Source organism: Atractosteus spatula, chromosome 9 (genome assembly GCF_055471065.1).
Source record: "Atractosteus spatula isolate fAtrSpa1 chromosome 9, fAtrSpa1.hap1, whole genome shotgun sequence".
Lineage (NCBI taxonomy): Eukaryota > Metazoa > Chordata > Actinopteri > Semionotiformes > Lepisosteidae > Atractosteus > Atractosteus spatula.
Window position 1 is genome coordinate 7,897,176 of NC_142714.1, and position 19,322 is coordinate 7,916,497.

The 19,322-nt window shown below is 40.3% G+C and overlaps 1 protein-coding gene across 1 annotated transcript in view; it reads right to left on the reverse strand.

Moving 5' to 3' along the window:
* kcnh5b (potassium voltage-gated channel, subfamily H (eag-related), member 5b) overlaps window positions 1-19,322 on the reverse strand; it is a 96,444-nt gene that overhangs the window by 59,297 nt on the left and 17,825 nt on the right. Inside the window, exons 4-7 of the mRNA XM_088925469.1 lie at window positions 19,038-19,166; window positions 14,317-14,432; window positions 10,196-10,588; window positions 438-867 (exon numbers count right to left, since the gene is read on the reverse strand). Of these exons, the coding sequence (XP_088781595.1) occupies window positions 438-867; window positions 10,196-10,588; window positions 14,317-14,432; window positions 19,038-19,166 (1,068 nt within the window). The remainder of the gene's footprint in view (window positions 1-437; window positions 868-10,195; window positions 10,589-14,316; window positions 14,433-19,037; window positions 19,167-19,322) is intronic.

Here is a 19,322-nt window from a genome sequence, read left to right on the forward strand (position 1 = left end):
TCTGGTTTATAGTATCCTGAGCTACTGTTGCTCCTGCTCTAGACCTGAGTCTTCTAGAAAAGAGAAAGTTTTGTTAAGCCGTGTTTTGTTAAACAAAATAAATGAGTCTCTGATTCGCGCTTTGAGAAGCCACCTTTAAAGGCGCTAAATAAAATAAAGTTTATTATTATTATATTCTCCCTGGTCTGACTGTAGTGGACCATTGTACTTAACTTCAGGTTCTGAATTGTGCTCCTACACAGTGGAAAAATTACTGGCTTATTTCAAAATGAATACTATCAGCAGTGTGGAGCAGGCAGAGTTATGGACTTGGAACTGGAAGCTTGGGCGTTCAAGCCCAAGTCCCAGGTGAAACACTAATATGGGGGCTTCGGACAAGGGCATCACGCAAAAAAATTGCTAGCTAATAGGACCAAAGAAACAGCCAGTATACTTACAGCCCACCATCATCATGGCCACAGAGAAGATCTTCTCCCCATCGGTGGTTGGAGCGATGTTTCCAAATCCAATAGTGGTCAGGCTGGTCATTGTAAAGTAGAGGGAGGATATGTACAGGGAGTCCTTGCTGGGCCCCCCCTCCCACTGGCCCGAGCCGCTGGTGTTGTAGCGGTAGGGGGAGCCGATGCTCATGGCCAGCTGGTAGAGCCAGCTGTCCGTCTTGATGGTGTTGGTGACCTCGTCGATCACCTCATAGTCCCCGATGCTGTACCAGATGCAGGCCAGCCAGTGCGCCACCAGCCCGAACACACACACCAGCAGCACCAGCACCGCCGCCCCGTACTCCAGGTAGTGATCCAGCTTCCGGGCCACGCGGCCCAGGCGGAGCAGCCGCACCACCTTCAGGGAGCTGAACAGGCTGCTGATTCCCTGCGGGACAGACACACAGACACCAGGGTCAGGCCTGCTGGACACAATGATCACGGCCACTGCACTGGGGACAGACACATGCATTGTTCAGCTGTCCCAGTGCATGTCCCACTGCATTAAAAATGGTCACATCTTAATGCATTGTGGTGGTTTTATCTACCCCGACATCCCAGGAACTGAACACTTAATTAGAAAAATGGTGCACAAGGAGGGGGAGATGAGCGGTTACACCAGTTATAAAGGTTTTAATGTTTAATAATAATGTTTAATAATACTTAAGTGCTTGTACTGAATATTGCAGATAAAGAACTTCTTTAATATCATCAAATATGCCTCATTAGTGAGGCAGACTGACTTTCTGAGCTTCTTTAAAAATGACTGTGTAAAGTAGTGCTACAGTATATTAAGTATGCCATCACAATGTCATATATTGATTAGCACAAACAATTATTCAGCTTCATATCAACTATAAATATTTTCAGAGACTTTGCTTTGTCTAGGGAGACAATAGTGACAAAGCCCAAAACCTATTTAGAATTAAAAAGCACTGTCATGACTACGTCACTATGTGCTGCAATTATAGCCATTCCTGGAAGATGGAAGAGGTGACCTTGGCTGTAAACTGTCTACTGATGGTAATCCATGGGTGAACTGCAGGCCATTGACAGGAAGGAATAGTAAAAGTCTGCATCGATGTGCTTTTCCCTTTCACGGGTCTGTCTGGTGTACTCAGAATGGCAAAGCTTTACTTCCGACTTTCTTGCTCTGGTTTATTAGTAGTGGATGAAATTAGGAGCAGCACAGCTAGAGGAGTAAGAACAAGATTCCATACTAAAAAACAAAGAAAATAAAATCCACAATCCGTAAGGCAGACGTCTTGAACAAAGAGCCCAGAGAGAAAGACTAAAGCCAGGCCCCGTTCCCTCTCTCCACGCCACACAGTAACCCATCAGAAGGCTTATTTGCCTAAGTACTAATTACACTCAAGCAGGCATCAGTTTCGGTGCTCATTTCCTCAAGAACCCACAATCATTTGAATTGGAAATGGAAGACTTGTTAATTCCCCTTCTGAAGTGGGCTTAATTGACAGCTTTCTTAGCCCGTTGTGAGAAGAAACTATCTGCATCTTCTGACGACAGAGTCCAGTGCCTTCAGAACAGAACAGGAAGTGGAGGATAAGCAGAAGTTGACTTCCTGGTCTGTGACAAAGGAGGGCACATTCCGGCAGCATCAGTAAAACATTCCTGCTCCATAAATAGGGTCACCATCATACCTTGGGTCCATAAAGGGCATCCTGTTTACAGTACAGTGAGTATAACCTGACTCATCCTGTTAATCTGTTGCTTTTACAAGCACAAGGGCTCATGGTTATCTATAGGCATCTGCGGCTACTTTTTCAATCCCGGACTGTGAAATTTTCAGGAATGATAACACCAGTGGATTATTCAAGCATTAAATAGATACTTGTTTGCCCCAAAGCTTTACTTTTCTGATACCCCCCCCCCCACACACACACACACACACACACACACACACACACACAGCACATTAGTCTTCCTCTATGTGCAAGGTTTGAGCCCAACACACTCCTTGGTGAGAAAGTGTCAAACAGTGCCACTGAGTTGCAGAATTTAAAGTCTTATGCTGCAAGACCTGCAACCTGCCCTGCATTTCTGAAGAAGGAGAGCTTCTTCTCTGATTCTTCAAAGGTATCACCAGGAAAAGACAGCTACACTGTGACCTGTGAGCCTTAACAAAGTTACTACACCCTTGTCTTTGTATACAGATACAGTGATTTAGAACTGAACCACTCATCTGGGTCTCCAAAAACTGTTACACAGTTGCATATCTCAAAAGAAATAGAAGCACAAATAACTTTTTTTCAGAGGAATATGTGCAGTGAGTAGCAGAAAGCCGGTCATCCACTTGGATAGGACTGTGCAAAGGGGCAACATGTTGGCAATTTCGGGATGTGGCACAAGAAAGGTTTTGCTTTGAGGTAAATAACATACTGCACAGGCACAGACATGCACACAAGCACACTGGCTTCTTGGCACATTAGCCAGTGCTCCAATCCACCACATTACTGAGCTGATAGGGGTAATTATGTTGTCAAGCTCCAATAATCTCCTAGCCCCTGCATGTCGAGAGTTATCAGAGAATATTATCCCTCGGTATTCAATTATCTTCATTGTGCTGGCCCTTTCAATTGAGCTGTATCTGATTTGTTCCCATTATCTTATTGGTGATGTTTTCATGCTATGGCAGTCTCCCATTTTCTCCAGGAGCATAGCGCGTACACTGCATTGCTCCAGAGAGGCTGTCTCCATGCATACAGACACAGCATCTGCATGAGAGTATCTACTTGAGAGCACTGCGCTTAGGAAGTGGCTCAGAGGCACTAGACGCTCAGGGGTTGACACTGTGAAACATATATTAATAAGCATTCATAAACATGGCCATTACAGGCACACTTGTAGCCAGATCCATGACAATGCCTCTGAACGTGGATCCGTGTTTAAAAATAACAAACACATGCTGTATAAATTGAATTAACATTTCAACCATCATTAGGCTATGGCTTTTTAATTACTTTTCTTTTTGTCCTTGACAGCCTAATTATTTGCTTCTAGGAGCTTCCAATGGTATTTTTCCAAGCTTGGATGCTGGAACAGAGACAAAGTAAAAGCAAACAAAAGAGTACTTGCTAATATGCAATTACAAATGATACAACAGGAGAAAAGGGAGGTGTTGTATGTTTAACAGAATGACAATCAAACTAGGGTAATTTTCCTACAGTATACAGAGGCTTAGAACAAATACAGTACGCGTTGAGATGTGTTTGGATTTAGTTGTAACCACTTTCGCATGCAAATATACAAGCAGTTACGGTACATGTTTGCATGACAAAGATCAGTTGCTCACATACACCATTTATTAAGTAATTAATATAGATTTCAGCTGCTCAAAGCTAATGTGCTGAAAAGTTCCTTTAGATAAGAGCTTTAGAGCTCTTTGATCTCTTGCCACACATTGCATGTAACGTGCTTAGTGATTAAGAAACTAATGATAAACTGCACTGTGTGCATTGAAGTGATGTCTCTTCACACAAAGGCACCCAAAAATCTAAAGCTCCCAAGAAATTAGTAAAATTTCTTATCCATACAACAAAAATACAGTCTAGTTATCTAGTCAGAGGAAACAGTATATTCCATGAAAATGATAAATTTCTAAATAATCCTGTACTATGGCATTAATTTTGGTAAAATACCCCCAAAATGTGCTGTGGTGACAAGCGTTGTAACGTATGTGTTTATCATCAGCAATATTTAATTACTGCTACATCCACAGACATTTTCACTGCCAAAGATAGAAGGTAGTGCAGTCTGATTATTTTATTTCGATTAAGATGTTTTTAATAGCAAACAGCAGCATCTGAGTCTACTCCACTAACGCTAACATGCAGCACCTGAATTTCCAGTCGGCAGTATTACGCTTGTCTTCAGTATTTTCATTATGCTTCGATGTTCCCGGGGATGAAAAGGCACAGAAGAGAAACTTTCTGAGCTGACAAAAAATCTAATAACGTGGTTATTGCAACTAAAGTAGTCCACCAGAAGAAGCATTTCTTAGCTCACGAGTTCTGGCTAGCTGTCACCTGATCGATGGAGCACCTAAAATTGGGTCCTTAAAAACAATAGGTTTAGAGACTTCACTATGTAAATTCTGCAGGGCCCCGGAGAACTGAGCAATGCATTGTTTCTGCTACAATGGGTGTACACTACTCTAATGTAATAGAATTCTGAGCATCTTTCTGTCCAAAAATACATGGAGGAAGTTAACAAAAAAATAGTAGTGGCTCTTTACTGAAAGCTCAAGACAATTTTCATTGCAGCTGCAACGACAAATTAAAAAACTGCAACATTATAACATTGAAATTACATTGAGTGATAGTTACTTGGTCGTTTTAAAAGTATAAGTAGTGTTAAAAGATGTGCCATTGTACTTTAGCTTTGAAAAGTTTTGTTTTTGAAGGTAACTTTCAGTATTTATGGTAACTAGGAGGCCCAGATGAAAGATGATTTCCTGTCCTTTTGATCTCCACAGACAGGAATTCATAGCCTGTGTTCTGCTTTGAGGTTATTTTAGGGTGGATGGTATTTTTAAACTTTGTTTCCCACCAATCTATTAATTTTTCACTTCAAGAGTGGCAAAACAGAATAGGCACTGTTTTCAAGTCACCTACTTTTATACCAGGATTAACAAATCTCTTTTTATTTGTGACCACTGGCTAAATTCCACAGTAATGGACATATCAAGGGATCAACACTTAATTTTAGGGTTTGAAAAATGAATGAACAAGACTAAAGCCAGGAGAATAAAATTGTTACTAACACTATCATGCATAATTCAGAAATCAACTGCATGAACAGACTTATGCAATTTCTTTGTAAATAATGAATGGGCTTAGGTCACATCAACTCCTGTACAAGACTCTGAAAGGCTCAAAATAAAACCTTCACTTCACTACAAATTACAGCACTCATGGCAATTACAATTCAATTCTGCTGCTGGACACCTAATTGTCCATGATCCCCTTGTCCATGGGCAGTCCTGGCTCATTTGGAAGGTTCTGCACCTGGAATACGGTCTTCGAGAGTGACAGGAGCATACTGAACCTTTATATTCATTCTCAGGAATGCGAGATTCACAATATACCGCGGTTTGCTTACCACGCAATTTCTGAGATGAGATAAAAATATCTGCCTCTACCAAGCGAGACAAAAGAATCTGCAGCCTGCATTTTGGATTGTAGATAGGAGTTACATTTGTAATGGTTGGGTTAACTTTTTTTAGATTATACGTAATACACAGCAGCACTGGTTATAAAAAAACCTCAGTTTTAACAGCATTTAACAGCATTTAACTGCCTGGGCTATTAATGGTACCTTTATATTATTATAATATGTATAATTACTGTATATTAAAGATATTAAAGGCATGGGCAGCTGGGTGATAAATTAAAAATGGTTAAATATTACATAATTATCTCTACTTGGAATGTCATTACTTACAGAACTGTTAAATGTCTCACAGCCTACATGCACTATGAACACTCACAATCCCGTAAGGAAAAATATGATTATTTTTATATATTTCTTAGTAGACCCGCTTATCCAAAACATCCCAACTTGAGTACAGACACCACACACAGGAAAGAAGGTTGCACATCATTTCACACGATTCTGCACCAGCAGCCCCAGTACACAACAGATCAGGTGCAGACATGAGAAACTGCTTCACCAGCTGAGTGGGCTTCACATAGGACAGCTCAAGACAGACCCAGCAGCCTGAGCCCAAGCAAAGTTGCAAATAATTTAAGGCCCTTTTTTGAACAAGTAACCCCTCGAGCAAAGAAAGCACAGCCTGCCGTTTCCCTGTGTGGTGGAGGAGTCCCACTTCCTTTAGATGAATGGACTTCATCTTGTGCGTCCACAGTGCTCAACGTTCATCCTGAAGGATTGCTTTGACTGCAGTTTTTATTCCAACCAAGGCGCCCATTTATTACACTGGCCAATTAGGTGAACTGCATCCTCCTGTTAAAAAGCTCTAATATAAATATACTGTATGCTGCTTTTTCACTTGTTTCTACTCTATCATTACAACAAGGCCATTTCAATTACTTCCATCGTACAGGAAGCTGTTTGTGAGAAAATAATATTTTCCTACTATAGGGCATCCAGAAAGTTGCACGTTTTGATTAAACTGTCCTTATTACTGCTTCTGACTCAGTGTCGAAACTCGGGCTGCGTTGGCTAAGTATTTTTATTGCGTAATATATGGACATTCATGTAACTGCCTATAAAAACACTCTTGTGCTAATAAAGTCAGATTGTGGAGCACTGCACCTTGTGAACTCTCATGATGGGATGACGTGCGCCTTATTTTAAAAATGCAAAACAAAACCTCTCTGATATTCCTGTGAGTGAGGAAAGGACAGCTGAGAGAGCTGACCATCCGTTTAGAAAAAAAAGGACAATGAGATTTATTCTTGCTTGTGACCAAACAGGATACAAGTGAGAAGATCTACTTCTTTAGTAAAATAAATATTTAAGAAAAGATTAATCAGGCTGGCAGAATAATAGCACTTTCCAGAGCCAAAAGACTTGAAAGACAAGCTCTCAGTTCAAGTAGAAGAGGTGTTTTTGGTATTGAATACATAGTCTGTTGCGACTAAATGCACACCTGCTGAGATTACAGTAGAACAATGAGCTTCTCACAGTGTCATTTCAGTACTTCATTGGACCTTATTGGAGCCAAGGTTTACTCACTGACTTCTCTGCGAAGCAGCTGATCTGCGTAACCTTGGAAACCATGAAATCAAAGTCTAAAATAATGGCTCACGTCTGGAAAGGTTTCCTGCGCTATGTAGCTACTGTATGATGTGGCCAAAAGTCGTGCAGATATATTAGGATGCTGAAATTTATTTTACTATAGTTAGATTTACACTGCCGTGTAAAGTATTAGGTGTTTCATATGGCTCTTCTCTCTTCAGTCTATGTTTTCCATTGAGCAGAAACAATTCTATGGCAAATGTCTACTGAAATCATAACCATTTTGCTTTCAACTAAGAGCTAATTCTGACAGATTTGTTTTTTTATAAAAGAGAATGTAGGCATTTATGAATGTGTAGGGAGGAACAAATCTTTTTAATGTCAGTAAAATTTGATCTGTCAACGTGATGGATTAGTTGCTACAACACTTCATATTGGCCGCTCATGAATAGTTTGCTTTGAGTTGACATGAATGTGTTTATGAAGATTCTCAGGTGTATTAAATATGCTAAATGACAAGATTGCTTTCTTCTTAAACTGCATTCGAACAGTCAGTTTGACAACACTAGTCAAGACTTTGAGTGAATTGTTGACACTCATGATTTGCTGATACTCATAATAACATATACTGTTTTTACAGTATAGTAACTCCTGGTTATATCTAAGATGTCTAAAAGTTCACGGTAGCACATTTCTTAAAGCAAAATGAAAAAGAAATGCTAAATCTACCTATCTGATAATATTCAAGAGCTTCACTGTGAAAATGCAAATTAAACCCCATTCATGACAAAGTAAAAATGTATAACTAAAGTTTTAACTGTTTTTATTTGGTGATATTTCATTAAACCTTTTGTAGCAGTAAAATGGGTAAGTATGCAGCACTAATTTGAATTTGTATACACACAGAATAATAAGAACATTGGAAGATATAGAAAAGCTTTGCAGCCAGGTTACTGTTAACCTAGATAAAGTCCCCCAGTCTCCAGGGGGACTGTGAGGTGATCTGTCAGTGTAAAAAACATTAACCACCTCTAACTCATAGCTTCCCAACTCCCATTCTCAGGATTCAGAATCCAGCAACTTTTCTGTGTCTCCATCATTTTTAAACAGTTTCACTCCTGGGAGAAGAGCTAAATTGATTCATTTACAGGTTAACCAAACCAATTGATCCTTTTCAAAAAGCTTCAGCTGTTGAAGATTTCAAGAGACATTGCACACCTACTGGATTCCAGACCCTGAGTCCAGAGGCTCAGTGTTCCTAACAAACTTTAATCTAGATTTAATCCAGATTAAAGTAGATGAATTGTTATCTGAATGATGCTGAAATGCATTGGATACAAATGTGGTTGACTTTCAATAAGAGATCTATAACCACTCAATCAAGCTAAGTGCTGTGGAGATAAAAACAGAGCTAAATGACAACATTAAATATAAATTATAAAGACAGAGTAATAGTTCACCTCAAGATTTGTTATTTTTTAAGAAAAAAACATAATGGTACATTCTGAAAAGACAATCTTACACAGACATACTGTATGTATGATGAAAACTGGGCTTTCTTTTTTTAGATTACAGATTTCAGGATAATGTAATCTTTAGGGAAATGGATTGATTGTTTTAGAGCACGACTGTGTGAATTCAAAATAATGGGGGGGGGGGGTGAAACTATTTTAGAGCTGAAGTTCTTTGATTTGCATTGACTGAGAAACCACAACCCAAAGAATCCCATCAGTCAGCTGCAATAAAAGACTGATGACAGCTTTACACAATATGTAAGGATTTGTGTTAAGTCACACAACGACAACAACGAACACTGTTATTTCCCACTTTCAAAAAGAATAGGACTCCACATCGCTAGAACGAGAGATGTGGATGACTAAAACACTTCTCACCCAGAGAAGCGCATGAACACAGATAGCGGTGCAGTGTCTTATTAACTCTATTTTCACTGTGGACCTTCAAGAGTATATGATGGCAGATTCTCATTATTTTCTTGCCTCATGTTTATCTGAATATAACATCACATGTCATGAGGTTTCCTGCATCCCAGTGATAACATATATCAGTCTACAGTGTAGAGGCATGAAGAAAAATGCTCAACTACACAATATGCCTTCTAGAGATTAATGTGCAGAGAAGGACATTGCAGAAGGCATCAACACACAGCAGTGTAAATTATACAGCTTTATATACAGTTTTCCATCGTGTTCATATCACATATCCTCCCCTGAGAACAATCATTCTCATCCACCTCCACATCTCTGTGTGTAGAGTGTACAGTCCTACCAGATGATGCTCAGGAAGCATCCGAATTGGAGGTCATAATGGGGCCAAAGGCCAGTCAATTGATGGGTATCTATTCCCAGTGCAGATTGTTCAAGATTTAAATCACAGATTTACACTTCTCTCAGGAATGCAGCAAAAAACAATAAATTGATATATAGCACTGACCTCCAAACCTTACAATCATAAAGTGACCATGAGGATAAACTGAGTTTCATTTCTGTCAATAAACATAAGACATAAGACGGTATATTTTGTGAAGGTTTACTAGGCACTCAAGTATACAAGTTAATTCATCACGGGCTGCCAACATGACCTATGACCTCTTAATAAGATCCCATTTCCACTGAATCAGTGAAGAGACCCTGCCACCTTTGCACATGTCAAGGACTTCTCATTCCTGGCCAATGAAAAACACATTGAACAGAGAACCAGCCACAGAAATTGCCAACGTCACTTTCTGGAAGCACAGACACAGTGATCCATGCATTACAGGTCACACCTAGGTATAACAATCTTAGCAATCTTAGAGAAGATAGCAAAGAGCACGTCATTTGCAAAACTCACTGGGTCTATAATTGACTCTGCACTTGACTTTTGTTACCGTTTTGCACATTTATATGAAAAATAAAATCAATAGATAGCTCCAGGATGCTAGAGCCATGACGTTTCTATGGCAGGAAAAATGACAGGCAAAAACTCCTACCTACCTCATCCACATTCTCAAAGGCATTTATGATGTCATATGGCAAGCAGGACAGCAGGTCTATGACGAACCAGGTTTTCAAATAGTTCATGCGGATCAGCTTGGGATCCGAAATGACCTCCCCACCGGGCCCCACGAAGGTGGTGTGAAAATTCAGCACAATGTCCACCAGGAAGATAACGTCCACCACGCTATCCAGAACCAGCCAGGCGATATTGTTCTGCTTGGTCTTGAAGGACACATTGTAAGGAACCATGATGGCGGTGTAGAAGGTCAGGATGAGGATCACCCAGTCCCATGTAGTCTTAAAAGCACAATAGTGCAGAATAATGTGGGGCGGCGTCTTCGGCGCTTCCTGCTTGTACTGGGGAAGGATATCCGATCCAAGCTGAAGAACCTGAAATTGTAGACAAGTCAGATAAAGGCTGTGCTCTTGCAAAATCATGACAATAATCATCAAAGGGTAGTTACAGTAGACAGAACAAAAATATGAAACTTTACAGCGTCCCTGAACATTACAACCAAACCATCGCAAGTACATTCTATTTGGATTGAGATTATTACATGTTTTCCTGGGTGGTTAGTTCTGATTTGTGTTTAGGTCTAGCTGATCTGCTGCTTCAATAAACAAATGATTTTATCAATTTTGTTGGGGTACTCTTAGGGACAGGAATAAGAAAAACACCCTGGCACTGTATCATGATTCCCTTTTGCCTGCTCATTTTCCCTCTGGGGTCCCGAGCACACTTCCTTATTCAAGAGAGACACTGGAGCCCCTGTAGTATTTCACTTTAAACCACATTTGCACATGGGGTAAAATTCTCCTACACACTGCAATCAATATTCACAGAACCAGCTTTCACAGAACTCCTGTTTCAGCTGTAAATCACAATTAACTAAAAGAATTCCCGATTCCTCGACAGTGTGACCTTTCTCTGAAGATTTTTTATTATACACATGGGTGCAAAAATCCTTCTACAGCAATGAGAGAATGCAGCAAGAAACAACAGGCGCTAAGATCCTATTAACTGTGGCAGCGCCCTGTAGTCATCCTATCTCATACAGCTCGAGCTCATTTTTTCAAAAACATCAGTCTAATATTCTCTGATGGACAGGAATACTGCTGCTGCAGAGAACTCTTTCTTTTCTAACACAATAGCAATTCAAGGATCTAAAGAATGTGAGAAATTATACAGGGCACCAATTTCTATATATTAAATTATGTTCAATAGTAAAGTCTCGTCGCTATTCAGTGCAAGGCCTTCATATTCAATCAGGCTTTTAACCACAAGAAAAAAATTATAGTGCTTATTTATGCTTTATGTACATCAAACTTCTCTTCACCTTTTTGGACTATTTTCAGTAGCTTCCCCAGACAATCAAATGTTCTTAAATCAAATTTAAGAGTATCAAACTGTGTGACCCTGTTGCAAAACAAGGATTAAACACAGAAAACAGAACAGTAGCTCTCTTCAAATGATCCAAGACAGTTACTCATGTTAAGACATTATCATTATTTTACCTGCACTCCTGCTGAATAAAGATAAAATATTAGAGGACTCTTAATGCATCTCTTTCATAAAATACCTTTTCTAGCTTCACGAATTCAGTTAATGTTTCAAAGTGATATTTTTTTATTTAGATAAGAAAATATCTAGCTGTATGGGAATTAGTCTAAGTAAGCAGGGTTCTTCTGCAAACAATAATGAATTGCTATACTTTGTAATCACAGCATGAAATAAGTTTTAACAAATAAATATCTTTACATGTTTTTATGCCGGGAAATGTAAATTAATTCTGAAGCAAGTACTGTGATTTGCCTTATGATTTAAATTGCCTAAGGTCACCAATATTTTGCAACATATCAGGTACCAGAGCATAGCAGGGTAATTACTGATTTTGAGAAAGATCAGAAGATTAAGCCTAATGGTGCTTAAGCCGGGAGTAATTGAGCACTGAAGGATGCTCAATAGCAAGTGCTGTATCTCTCCAGCAGAAGACTCTGCTGTTCAGACTGAAGAGGGTGAAGCCCTGACATATTGCTTTAATTTGTTTCTCCGTTAAAATGCTAATGGGATTCCAGCACTGACACCCGCAAACAGCCTGAGTCTTTAGCCACTGAGAGCCTGTTATGTGTCAGAGGCTGGAGGGGGAACCAGTGTAGGCAGCAGAGCCTGACAACAGGGCTGGTAGCACAGCTCCCGCACCCCCATGAAATATTAATACCAACCAAGTGGCAGGGTGGCAGGGGTGGGGGCTGCAATTATGAAACGGACAAAACCAGAGGCTGAAGGTTTCATTCAGAGGATGGCGGGATGAAGCTCCATTTGTCTGTGTCTCAACCTGTAAGCCAGCAGCCACTTTCTTCTCACAGCGCTCACGATCATATATGCCTGCAATGTGACCCGGCTGAGCCCGGCTGAGACCCGATCTGCATGGGGCAGTGTGCTCGGTGGGCAAGGGGGAGCACACAGAGATCTGGCTGGGGGTAGTTTTGTCTCTGAAGGATCGTGCTATTAGGCTGCAGGAACAGAGGAGGACAAAGCACAGACATCTGCTGGATGAGAAGATTTTTATATGAACACTTTATGGAATATCAATATTCATCTTATGCCCAGTGGCCAAGAGATATTCGGCGACGTTCTACAACATTTCAAGGGACACAACAATACCTTTATTAAAGGGCTGTGTGAAAACCGCCAGGCATATGTGAGGTTGATTCAATTCCAGTTAAATTCTGGAGTAGATTACACTATGCAGCTATGTCTCATTTTCCTCTGTGCAGTGGTAGACAGGCTATAGTTTTATTAGCAGTGTGGTGATGCTGGCTGAAAGGCTTTTAAAGCAATTCCTTGCAGATTTTGTAAGCGCAGCAGATTTCTAAAATGGAAGGTCTTTTTGTAACATTCTGTAATTTAAAGTAAGCTGGATGTGTGACTGGAAAAAGCAATGCTGGACTGATGTCTTAGTATTAATAACATAAATACTGGAAAAGGCTGTGCAAAGCCAAACCAGGGCTTTGGGACCGTAATTTAGATTATGTTGTTACAAACGATAATGTATAAACAGAAACTGACAATTATTGCTCCAAATACACAGCTGCTTGATGCATAATTTATGCACTGCTTTTTAATTAACAAACAGCCTTTCTGCTGTCATTGCCAGGTTGTCTCTGGCTCAGACTGTCCAGTGAACACTCAACAGTTGAGGATACCAGCCAGGAAACCTAGTGCTGATTATTACTGCCACAGCATTGTTTGCTGAACCTCCAATTACAGTGATATTTTTCTCAATTGCTATTACAGTGACAAACGTGCTACACAAAATACAGTAATACTAACAAATTACACAGTAATACAAATATACTACCTGTAGGACTGTATATCTTAACAGCAAAAGTATCCCGTCATGAATCAGATCAAACATACTTACTGTACAACAAATAAATTGCAACTTATGAATGACAAGCAGTGGTTTCAATGACCTATTATTGATATTTATAAAGAGGGAGAAGTGCTGAGATTCATCTACCATTACACTGCAACTGCAATCGATTAGAGATTACTGTAATTACTAGGCCGAGGTCTGCAATGCAGTGTACTGAGTGCAGTGTCAGGGTGGCAGTGACTACTGCCAGTGAACTATTTGTCAACACAGGGGACTTCTTCGAAATGAACAGTGAAACACGATCAATAGGACACGAGAGGAAACTAGGTGGAAGTGTATCTAAAAGGAACAACAGGGGACAATCCTTTACCCATAGGGCTGTAGGAATACAGAACAAGCTATCCAACCTAATGGTTGATGCCAATGCTTTGGCTTCCTTCAAGAAAAGGTGGACAAGATCATTGAATCAATAGCTGCTAACTACCACCTCAACTGTAACTTTTCTTAGTGTGACCATCGCGGTTCCGCGCGGGCTCGTGCCCTCCGCCACCCGTTCCGGCGCGAACCCGGGTCTCCGGCGTAACGCAACAGGACACCAGCCGCATGAGCTAAAGGAGACCTCCCCCAGCCCCGGCAGCTGAGGTCCCTGCTACGTGCAGTGAGGGCGCTGACGTCACCGTGTCCGAACTAGCTCCGCTACATCATGTTCTCACGCCTGTGCCAGCGCCCCAGACTCACCTCAGCCAGTCGGGAGTGCTTGTGGCCCACCTCGGCCTTGTTCATGGGCGTGAGCTGCTGTAGTACACTGCGGCTGTTCGTCAGCGCTCGCGTCAAACGAGCAAACTTGGTCCATCCTTCAAGAGACAAAGCCATCGTTTCAGCCATCACCTACTGAACCTCTAGGCCATAGAGAGAGAACACGCTAAAAGAGGCAGTTATTAGGCATGTCAGTTCCCGGGATTTAAGATACAAGTCTCGAACCGAGAGGCATGGGATGGTCTAAGGTGAATTTCAGAGATGAGTTTCAGAGTTCACCACAGCAATGTGTCTGGACATAGCATGCTTTCATAAGAAAAAATGTCACACAAAACAATTTGTGAAATAATTTGTCTTACAGTTTAGATAGGGCCTATTTATTTGTTTATGTATTGAAAAATGAAAACAAAACCTTCCCAAAATGTTTGCAAAAATCCTTGATTTTTTAATTCTAAGTAGAGGTGAAAGAGTTCGGCACAAACGGGTGAGAACGCTCCATGAGGACTAGCCCTGAAAAACGGTCTGTTGAAATTCAAAGAAAAAGCTGAAAATGGAAAGGATCTGATCTTAGTCATCAGCAAAGAAAAATGCTGCTTTAAACTCATAAAAGCATTTAACAGGCCAGTGAAATTTTACAGCTTGATGGGAAGCAAGACTTGGAGTTGAACATATTCCACCCAGCAATACAACAAGACGATAGTAAAGGTAGTTGAGACACCCAGTATCACTCTATATACTGTACATACCTCTTATGGCAATTGTGTTCCTGGTGTCTCTGCACATAGAGAGCAGTTCAATTAATTTGTTTTTGATTTCAGAATCATTAAAACATATTATTCAAGTCCACTGTTTTGAAAACAAAAATGACTAGCTCTGTCTCTTTGTCTCTATTTCTAGCCTGTTCCCAATTGGACATAATAGACAGTGTAAAAACTGTTTGTACTAATTCAAGTATTCAAAACCCTCAAACCCACAAAGTCAATTCAGTGGACATTGTTCAGTATCAACAGTGAAACTACAAGGAAGAACATTTGGAACCGTGATCAGGAGGCATGTTTACACAAAGGGATGTGGGAGTATGGAGCAAACTGCCCAGTCATGTCGAAGACTTTCAAGAATCATCTGGATGAAATCCTCAGATCAGGTATCTACAAGAATCTAAACAAGCTAGGTGGACAGAATGGTCTCCTCTCATTTGAAACCGTCCTTGTGTACTTATTTCATTTTACTCTTGAACCAGGAAAAAGGACACTGTAAGTAATGCACTCTTATCTCTCCTGTGCTTTCTATTTCTCTTTCCGCAGATCAAATTTCAGGAAGCAGTGCAGTGTAGCAGTGGGGCTGAAGAGGATTTATTTCATGTCTACCAGAAGGGGCTTAGACAGAACTGATTTGGCCCCCAGGGGGGCAAAACAATGTTTTACAACTTCTGACTGTAAAATACATTATTGCCTGAGTGTGAAGATGGACGAACACCACAAGACAGCTCCTTAATGGCCATGGAACAGCCTCAACAACGAGGAATCCGTGTAGCTTTTTAACAAAAACCAAATGACTAAAAGCAGAAACAAATGTTCAAATACTGTTAAGTTTGAGGTTCTATTACTTAAATATATTATAGATCTCCTAAGGGGGAAGTGGACAAAGATGACACCAAGGGTGTGTTCATCAACAGTTGGACACATCTGGACATACTGTACGCATTACTAATCCACTGTACTCGACCCTGAGGAAGTCTCCTTCTTGTTTGCACTGGGATCAGATTCATTCCAGCTCAGGGCAGATCTCAAGGTAGTGTTTTCAAGGGTGCTTTCTTTGACAGATCCATTATAGCAAGTGCCACCTGCACATCCGGGCTCGGACAGTGAGGAGAGAATAACTGCATTTTACCCTTGCTGATCTTCATGAGCTGTGCATGCATATAATTTATTATCTCTGTCCATAGGCATACCTTAAATTCACAGGGTGGATTCAATTAAGCAAAGGATGTTGGACAGTACGGATACCCCCTGCCCGCTCTGCTGAAATGCAGTTTCGATTAATTGAATGCTGGAATAGACGGTAGGATATGTATTAAAGCCTTTGGAGACAATGTGGTTATGTAAGAGCATAAAATTACTCAGGCGTACTTTTAGATAATAAATTAGGTGGATTGTCACTCCAGTTCTACAGGGAGCGTCTCCTATTGGTTCTGTTTTATAGGAGATATCGTAAATTTCTTTTCATTGTCCAGACAGGGTTGTATCATGAATTTAATCAAGCTGTGTTTTCTGGCCGCTGTGTCTCCCAATCTATTTTGGTTTCATTGTGCTGATGTGTGTGTATGTGTTGGTGGGGAGGATTTCCCTGGATGGCCCATAGGTTACATAACATTTCATTTCACCTACGTCCTAATGAAAATCTTAATGATAGTCTTTGTTCTTCTCCAAAGGTGTGGAGAAAGGACATTGTGTCCTTTCACATGTGGTGCACAATGCAATATATAATGCACTGGCGTAACAATAGGTAGGTATGTGAAATTTACATTTTTGATCAATGCAAAAACTAAATGCAAAAATCTTAAAATAAAACCTCTAATCTAACAGGTTTTAGAAAAAAAATGGATTTTATTGATAGATTCTAATGAATTACAGCATTTAAACTTAGCATTTAAATTTAAATACAGCTTGAATGCACACTATATTTTACTTACAAGTTGTGTCCACTTTGTCATGACCTGGTAATGTGTACAAAAATCTCAGTACCTCCAGCCCTGTCTGTTTGGAAGAGCGTTTAGCCTCTTACGTAACTTTTCTGTGACAAATGGCTCCTCAGATGTAAGATGACAGCACAACAATGTTGTTGAGTGAGCAGTTTCACTGAGGGGCTAAATGATGCACAATCGAAGTTTAGTGGTTCCTCTTACATCCAGTTTAAGGGCTCAGGAAGGTAAACACATCTATCCATCCAAAAACACTGGCTATATGCCATTCACAAAAAGTGCCATTACTGTTTCAAATGCAGCTTCAAAGCTACTGGGCAGTGTGTGACTATGTAACATACAAAATGCTGCACATATAAAATATTTAGAGCGGTTTGTGTGTGTGGTGAGAGGTGGGGTTATTTTAGATTTGGATTTCATTGTGTAAACTTCGGGAAAGCACAAAAAAATGCTCACAAAAATAGCAGGGCCTTTGTAATCACTTTTGATCATAATTCAAAAACATATGGAAAGATATCAAACCATTATTAGAATATTGCGTTCCTTAGGCACTGAAAGGATAAAGTTCTTCATTAAGAGCTTCTGATGATGATTTTAGAGGTACTAGAAACACCCAGGATGAATAAATCCCTGGGCCTCATTGTATCCTACCAGTTGTCCTTAAGGAAGCAACAGATACTGCTCATAACAATTACTGACCAAACTCTTTCACGAGTCAATAGAGACAGGGGTAGTGTATGTTTGGATAGGAGATTTGCTTATGTAGTGCTTATCCTAAAGAAGTATAAGAAAACAGAACTAAGAAATTACAGCCCAATAAGTCATAAGTCTATTACATGAAAAGTTAGGGAAACATGTATCTTACACTAAAGGATGCCCTATATGGATATACAGTATGATCTTAGGGGATAGTCAACATTAACACTTACAGAGTATTCAGCAGAAAAGAGAGAGTACAGATAAGGGCTGAATGCTCTGCAGGGATCTATACAAGTACAAATGCTCTTCCTATTTTACTCTAAATCAATGATCTAGATTCTGGCATAGTGACAAGTGACCGAGTGCTTCATGTAGGTAGTAAACACATGAAACATCTTTCAAAAAACCTCTAGATGATATCCTTGGATCAGTTAGTTACTGATTACCAAATAGTTTAGACTGGCTAACTGCCTTCCACTCGTTTGGAACGTTTCTAATTTTCTTATATTATGATTTCTCACACAAAGTTCAGATTTTAAAAATGAAAAGCCCTAATATCTAAAATAATACAGAGAAAGCCGACAGATCTATAGAAACGAATCTACCTCAATATATAATAGGGTAGGGTATGCCTGTCACTGGTACATCCCTAACAAACATGCAGTATCTTTCAGAAACAGAAGCCCAGCTGCTGCCTGTAGAATGGATTGCACTGTATTAAGAGACACAGAAGATCCACAGAGGTATTCTGCTCCCCTCTAGCCCTTCTAGTAAAACTATTCCAACAGATGCACTCATCAACATATTGTCTTTTTTGCCTAGATACACTGTTGCTGGCTATTTCCACATTAATTCAGGAGCAAAGAGACAACCATTCAGCTGGGTCTGGAGCCCCAATCAACTGGGTTATGCAATTCACAGCTGGACAGCTGCGCCACAGGGTATCCTGAGCTTTGAGCAGAGGGTGTTTACATGCCATACTCTGAGTGCGGGTCTGTCAGGAAGGTACACATGCCAGAAATACGGCTACACATGACCAGGAACACAGACACAAACTTAAAGTGAAAGGCTGACACTGCATACCGTATCTATCAGTTGAATTCTCTTTTAATAAAAACAACTTAATCTATAGGCTATTAATTATTCACCTTTCATGCAATTAATTTTTTTTCTTCAATTTCCTCATTGGTTCCTTTTGTTGGAAAAAAAAATCAATATATGGTATATTCCCATGAGTGTCTCTGCTCAGGATTTATTTATTCAGTAAGTCATTTCTCGGGGTGTGATCAGAATCGGAGCCTACCTTTGGTTGACTCGTCTTCAATCGGTTGCTTGAAAACGGTGATGTCTTTGAAAGTGCACAGAAACAAAACCACCTTGTCATTTTCATTCCTTATGGGTGCTATCTGCATATAGAACCAGACAGGTGTCCCTGTTGGGGGAGAGGGGGTTGAAGAGAGACAGAGGGAACAGTAAGAGGGTGTCAAGGTACATTGATAACATTGTATTTAGTAGGCACACCCACTCCTTTACAGCATGCAATAGCATAGGCTACAGAGGGCTGAAGTACCTCTTCTGCTGCAGTGAA